The sequence below is a fragment of the Lepisma saccharinum genome, chromosome 18 (assembly GCF_977018435.1).
Source record: "Lepisma saccharinum chromosome 18, izLepSacc3.1, whole genome shotgun sequence".
NCBI lineage: Eukaryota > Metazoa > Arthropoda > Insecta > Zygentoma > Lepismatidae > Lepisma > Lepisma saccharinum.
The window spans coordinates 63554411-63561857 of NC_139246.1; the positions used below are offsets into that span (position 1 = coordinate 63554411).

Consider the following 7447-nt stretch of genomic DNA (forward strand, 5'->3'; position numbering starts at 1 on the left):
GATTTCTTTTTGTGAGGTTACCTCAAGACAAAGGCGTTCAAACATCGACCTGAATTAGTTGAGGAACTGAAGACAGGAATCATCGAGGAAATCAACCAGATTTCTGGGGGCATGTTACGTCGAGCCATGCACGATGTTCCTAGACGCTACAGGAATGTTTACGCAAAAATGTTTGAGTTGGTGTTTTAAGTCCACTTTATGCACAGTAAGGCTAATCGGGACTGGACCTACAGTTTAAAGTGGGATCCGAACCACTTGTGCCTCCACCGGGTATCGAACCCGGGACCCCTTGATTACAAGGCAATGACGCTACCACTGCGCCATGGAGGAGGCCCGTTTACGCAAAAATGGTAGCCATCTTACTGACGTCATCTTCAAGACATGAGGCCATCTTGTGACTGTGAGTGAATTAATTTAGTAAAGGCATACCCTATACTATTCATAACCATGAATACACTTAGTTCGAAGTTTATTTAAAAAAAGCCCGTATTTTTGAGATACCCTTTATTTGCACCAGGTTTTCACATCATGAAGCCTTATCTCTTGGTATATATTTTTAAATTCATCACATTGTCAACATATTCTACATAGGAAGCTCCAGAAATTAGTTAATGAGGTGGGTGAAAGATAATTTATTCCCCAGACTACTACAACAGGGCGGCTACTCCAGGAGCATGAAAAAATTCAATTATAATTCCCGGTTTTTCAAGGCAAACTTTCCAAAAATTCAAGCCTAGAAGCAGATGTTTTCTACATTTCAACCTTACATATTACCACCTTTCAGCACCCACACATAATCAAATATGAAAGGTCTGTGTGATTCCAATGTATCCAAAATTCTAATTCTAATTCAATTTAAAGGTATATATACAGGGTGTTTCTAAAGGTCGTTTACAATGCTTGGGAGGTCATTCCTCACACGAAAACAAGCAAAAAGTGTGAGTTCCATTTTTACGACTGAGGCTTCGTTTCTGAGATAGGAGCCTCGCAAAAGGTGACAAAGTGAACGTCACACCTAACTGGAAAGAATAATATCACAGATAGAGAGGCGGTTCCAAGGGAATCATCAAGGAATCGTATGTGCTCAGTCCGGAAGTCACTATGAAAAGTTCACTGCACGCATGCGCAATGGAGTCCTCAAAGGAATTAGGGATTTCCAGCATGGAAAGGGTATATAACGCAGCAAGAAGGACCGTGACAATGAGAAATGTGTTAAAGACAACACATCCCGACCTCAAACATCAAAACATGAGCACGGAACACAAAATCCGAAAAGTTGAACACAGTTGCATACCCCAGTTACACGCGAGGAATGAACGAATCATGTCATGTGGCATACGAGAGACACAGTCCCAGACATGACTGTTTCTACTATTGAAGACATCCATCCTGATGAAAATGGCTTCATCTGTCCACAATACCTTTGCCCCGAAGTGAGGGTTTGTGTCCAGCTGAAGCAACAACCATTGGCAAAACTCCATACGAGGGCGAAAGTCATGAGGTAACAGTTCTTGTACTTTCTGCAGTTTAAAAGGGTGCATTCCTTCTTCTGACAACACTCGCCAAACATTCACATCGAGACGTGTTTCGTGCCCAAGCGAGCACGCACGTACTGGAGCCAGGATGTTCTGCGACCGCTGTTAACACATCTTCTGCAAACTGATGTGTGCATACATTTCGGAGTCTTCCAACTTCTTGCCACGGTGGTAACACTGACCCTGTTTCACACAGTCGACTGTCCACTACATGAAAGAAGGCGTGAGACGGTAAACGTCTATGTGGAAAGCGTTCTCCATAAAGATGCCTTGCCTCACTGCTATTACCACGTGCCTCCCCATACATGAGATGCATGTCTGCTAGCTGCTGGGTGGTATACGCAGCCATCTGTGTAATAGGGAGCTGGAACTGCAAAGTATCGTTTTTGTTTAACACTGGCACAGTACACAAATTGGCCGTATCACCGTACGAACACCACAGACCAATTGTTGCGATACTTGACTTGCCCACTCCACCACATCAACTTCTTTCAATACAGCATACTAGGACTCTTCAATGCGTATGACAACCTAGAGTGAACTGCTGATCATGTTCGGACATATTTTTCTTCAGGGTTTGTCTCACCCCACTTCACCAGTTAAGTCCCAAAAAATCCATCTCACCACCTAAGGGTTAAAGCAGACCTGTTTTTGGCCTCTTGGGATGCTGCTCTTATAAGTTGCAACTCTGCATCATGTGAACTGCTTATAGGGAGTTACTAGATTTATGTTGATTTATTTGACGAGCATTGCAGTGTTGCGTGATAGTATTAGCAATTTTGTGTTGTTAGGTTTTATGCTCACGCAATTTTTACGTTATTCTTTGAATGCGCGCCTATTTGTCTGTGTAAAACGATATTTGCATTCTTTGTGGAAAAACATTCCTTGTGGTGTCCCTCAAGGCACTGTACTCGCCCCCCTCTTATTTGCTCTGTATATAAACGACCTCCAGACGGTGCTTAACTGCTGTAAATACCATATCTATGCCGACGATTTTCAGCTATATTTCTCTTTCTGCCTGCAAGAAATACTGCATGCAATAGAAATTGTGAACAATGACCTTAAACAAATAAGTACTTGGTCTGCACACCATGGCTTACACCTAACCTGACTAAAACCCAGTGTATTCTTGTAGGTTCCCCTAGAATTTTGAGCAAAATAGATAAATCTAGCCTCCATAAACTCAATGTAAATTATATGCATCTGTTCTTATCCACTACTGTTAAGAATCTGTGTATGATACTCAACCACCATCTCATCTGGACAGAGCACTTTACCTCGGTATCTAGAAGAGCTTTCGGTGGATTGCATTCATTCTATCGGCTCAAAAACGTCCTCCCTGAACGCATAAAAAATAAACTGGTCCAGTCTCTTGTCTTTCCCATTGTTGACTATTGCGACATTGCTTTCTTGGATGTCAATCACGAGCAAGCTAAACGACTGCAGCAAATCCAAAATGCCTGCTTTCGTTGGGTTTCCGATCTAAAATATTCAGAGCATTTGACATTGTACTTTACGAAGGTCGAGTGGCTTAAATTAAGCGATAAATGTAATTTTCATAACTTAATTTTACTGAACAAAATCCTCCAAATAAAAGACCCACAATATACCTATAACCGATTTCAACATCTTTCCGACTTTCACAGCTGCAACACCAGATCGCGCGGAAGGTCTCTGCTCTCCATTCCACTCCACAAATCCAACTTTTATGCAAATTCTTTTACTGTTACCTCAGCAGGCCTTTGGAACAAGTTGCCACCTGAAATTCATGTCTCTTCCTCAATTGTGACGTTCAAAAAATTGTTAAAGTTACACATGTATATTATTATTTTCCTGTAGTTTACGGTTATTACAAGCATAACATACAACATAACCGTAAACTACTGGAAAATAGTTCTACAATGCAAGCAATGCGTACATACAAGAAAAACTATTACACATATTATATAATGAAAATTAATTGTTTGACTTTCCTAATAATGTGGCAGGTGCAGAGAATGATAGAAGGACGTAAGGCACAAAAATAATTTAACGTAATAGTTAAGATGAATTATCGTCAAAGTATACCATTTTGGACTGTGTTTAACTAAATATAACGTTGGACTGTGCTTAAGTAAGTGTAATGTTATGTATTTGCTTGTACGTGGGTAACGGCAAAAATATGTATGTGTGAGTGTGTGTGCCCGTATCTATAGGTTAGATTACCATTCTTATATGTATTTTTTTATTTCTCTGTAATTTTTTTTTCTTTCAGTAAATTTCTCGTAAGGGACAGATGGATTTCATCAAATTTATAGGAGAAATTACTCACCGAATGCAGTTTCTTTATACTTCTGGAAGTTTGGGGAAGTGTTTTCCCGCATCGTTTCTTGAATTTTGCAGGTAAATCATCTATTTTTCGATATAAATATGTGACCGATGCACGAAAGCTCTTGCATCCATTTACTTCCAGGTGGATGTAGCCTGTGTGTGATGATGTAATCCCGGTCAGTGTTTCCAAACATGTGTTTTTGTAACTGAAGACGGTACGTTTCCGCAAATGGTTTGTGGGGCTATGTATCAATGGTTCGTGAGGCTATGCGAGAATGGTGTGTGGGCTACGCATATTTTTTTTTTAAACCAATTTTTAACTATTGTAACCTATACGTGACCCTACCTAACCTAACCTTACTGGAAATGGTTCGTGGGGCTATGTATGAATGGTTCGTGGGGCTATGTGTCAATGGTTTGTGGGGCTACGTAGGTATTTTTGTGTGCATGCCGAGTACGGTAGTGAAACTGTGACTGCCATTTTGTGTGTTACCGAAGACAAAAAGAAAAGAAGAAAACTTACTCGATATGTCGCAAATAGAGCTTATTTCCGTGAATAAGCGACATGCCACCTTCAGCAATGTTTCTCAATGCAGAATACGTAAGTACAAATATTCAAATTAAATGAACTAGCAAATTTCAGCTGTCTGTCCCTTACGAGAAATTTACCCTTTCTTTCTTTTTTCAATATTTTAATTATTCCACATTCAAATGCTTTTGTAAACATGGTCAAGTGGAACAAAAGGCTCCATAGCCTTAACTTCGCCATGTAAAAGAAGACGAAATAAATAAATAAAATAAAAAAGTGGTAAAATTCTGAAAATCGTCAAACGTATTTCTTCAATTTTACAAGAGAAAGAACTTACCGAAATGACTTTCTGTAGACTTTATGAAGGTCTCGGAAGTTTTTTTTCCCCTCGCTTAATTTTTTTTGCCGGTAAATAATGTATTTTTCAAGATTAATGTCTCTCCGATGCACGAAAGCTGTTGCCTTTATATCCTTCTACTACGTGAACCAAATGTTGCATGCGTTTGATGATGTAGCAACCAGTCAGTGTTTCCAACCATGCCATTCTTTTGCAAGAACATGACAGTTTTGAAGATGACAATTTTAACTATGTTTGCGTAACCTAACCTTGCCGTGTATAGTTCGTGGAGCTATCGTGCATGTTTTGTGGGGCTATTTGTGAATGGTTCATGCGGCTATTTGTGAACGGTTCATGGGGCTATTTATGAATGGTTCGTGGGGCTATCCGTGCATGGTTCGTGGGGTTTTCGAACCCTGCAAAAAATACGAAATCAGTAACACGGAAGTAGGTATTTTTCAGTGAAGAAGGTTGGAAACACTGCAAACACACTGATCATCAACAACACTACTCAAGATTTGCCCACCATATTGTCTAATCCCAACTTCAATAATCGTTAGCAATGCAGAGTAGGTAAGTACGAATGTGAAAAATAAAAAAATAAAGGAATTTCAGACGTTTGGCAGAAGATTGAAATTTTAATAATATCAAAATCTGTAGATTAAATTTTAGGTAACACTTTACTTAACCGGAGACGGATTTCTTCAAATTTACAGGAGAAAGTACTAACGCAAATCATTTTCTGTAGCATTGTTGATGTTCAGGAATGTAGTTTTGATCCATTTTAATGTGAATGCATGTGGTTTTCTACAAAAATCTATTTCCAACGCACTATTGCCGCTACCGCCATTTGCTTTCTGCACAAGAGCACAATATGCGCTATTGCTGCTTTTACAAGATGACGTTCGACGATGCATCATGAAGTTGTTGCCGGGTGTGGAAGATGCCAAGGAATTTGTAATTCAACATGGAATCTTGAAGAAAGAAGTGGAATGCAGGACGTGAAAGGTTAAAATTAAAAGAATTCCGTGTATTTTCTTTCCATCGAGAAAAACCGATGTTGTCCGAATATGCTAAATTGAACGAAAGGAGTGCTAATGGAACCTAACCTAGTAGGCATACCTCGTCCCTGTGATGGTTCGTGGCGCTTTCATGAATTTTTAGGCTAACGTCAATGGTTTTTGGGGCTACCCGTGGATGGTTTGTGGGAAATAAGGAACAACAGTAAGTACTCGTAAAAAAAAAAAAGACAATATTTTCGTTAGAAATTCATTATTTCACCTAAACAAATGCAATGCAGAATAGTACGTTAGCAATGTAAAAACTTGCGAAATAAATCATTGATAGGTGTCTCCGGTATAGTAAAGTAGTACTAAATTGTAAAAAGTCGCAATTTTCGAAGGTCTGCGGTCAGTCAGCCGTCAGCCCATTCTTTTTTTATTTTTTTAAAGTAATTTTCAAATTTCATTAACCCGGACAATGTGAATTATTGACATTGCAGAGGATGTAAGAAGCGCATTTTTCAATTTCAACAGAAATAATTGTTCATAAATAAATACTTCAAAATGCTTACCTGTTTTATGAGTAGCGGCAAAAACACGCTAGCAAAACTAGCAACCGTTGTGATTACTAACAATAAAGCCATTTTACAATATGAAATAAAACTGCCATAACCTTCAACTTCAGTAATCTTTACATAATTTTTCTCCCCAAACCTACACCACTGTTTCTACTTTTCTGGTTGTTTTCTCGCGAGGCAGATACACAAGACACAAATGATTACACTGTAAATTTGTTTACGTTACGTTTATTCTCGCCACAGATTATGGAAGAAACTTCTTCATAGAAGAAGAAGAATCATCTGGTAATGTTCCCTTTTAACGCACAACGCTAGAGCAACGTTGCGTTCTGACGTCACGGGGCAATACTTTCACGGTCAGGGACGTCGTTAGGAAGGGGGCGACAAAACGTTCATGTGGCCCCGGCAAACTGTTCTACATTTGCTGAAAATTTTACTTTGATGACAAATATTGCAAAAAAGGATTTTAATAAATTTTGCTTCCAGTTTGAAACACTATTCTTCAATTTGAGTTTCACTAACCCCCAAGCAATACCTTTCTTTCCCATTTGACTGCTACAGTGGTTTCGGCCAAAGAATGGACTTGGAAATTATATTTTTATATTTTCCGTCGAAAGCCAAGGAGGGTCACAAGAACGGCTGAACGAATCGGCTTTATCCATTTGCCGTGGTGAGGGGAAATTCTCGTGGTACTCTGCGTTGCCAAATTTCTAGTTTCGAGTCGTTTCCCAAATAGGTGGCACTCTCAAGAAGGCCAAGCGCGGCTAAACCTAATGGTAAAAATACAGTGAAGCACAGAACAAGTTTCACATTGCCAGAAACTGGCGAGGAGAAGTTTCAGGCAATTCAAACCCATGGAGTTAAATGGAGAACAGCTTAATGGAGCCCCGCTCCTGGGAGCTTATTATTGAAACTCGTTACGGTAGCTAGCTGACGAGTTGGTGGCTGAAGTCGGTTGCAAGACAAACGACATCGAATATACCGTATTATTGAAACTCACTCGTTCGCTGGCTCTCGAGTCGTTCCGTTCGCTAGCACTCGGCAGCTCATACCCAACCGAGATTAGTCGTTCGGTCGAGTCGTTACCAAAATTGTCGAAGATGGATGTATATATATGTTTGCTTTTGGTACTTGAGACAAGGATAATGTGAGATGCA

At 39.6% G+C, this 7447-nt stretch overlaps 1 protein-coding gene across 1 annotated transcript in view; it reads right to left on the bottom strand.

Moving 5' to 3' along the window:
• Positions 1-6521, bottom strand: part of LOC146002610 (guided entry of tail-anchored proteins factor 1) — a 41471-nt gene extending 34950 nt beyond the window's left edge. The window contains exon 1 of the mRNA XM_083140575.1: positions 6285-6521. Coding sequence (XP_082996701.1) covers positions 6285-6356 — 72 coding nt within the window. The 5' untranslated portion in view covers positions 6357-6521. The remainder of the gene's footprint in view (positions 1-6284) is intronic.
• Positions 6522-7447: the final 926 nt, after the last annotated feature.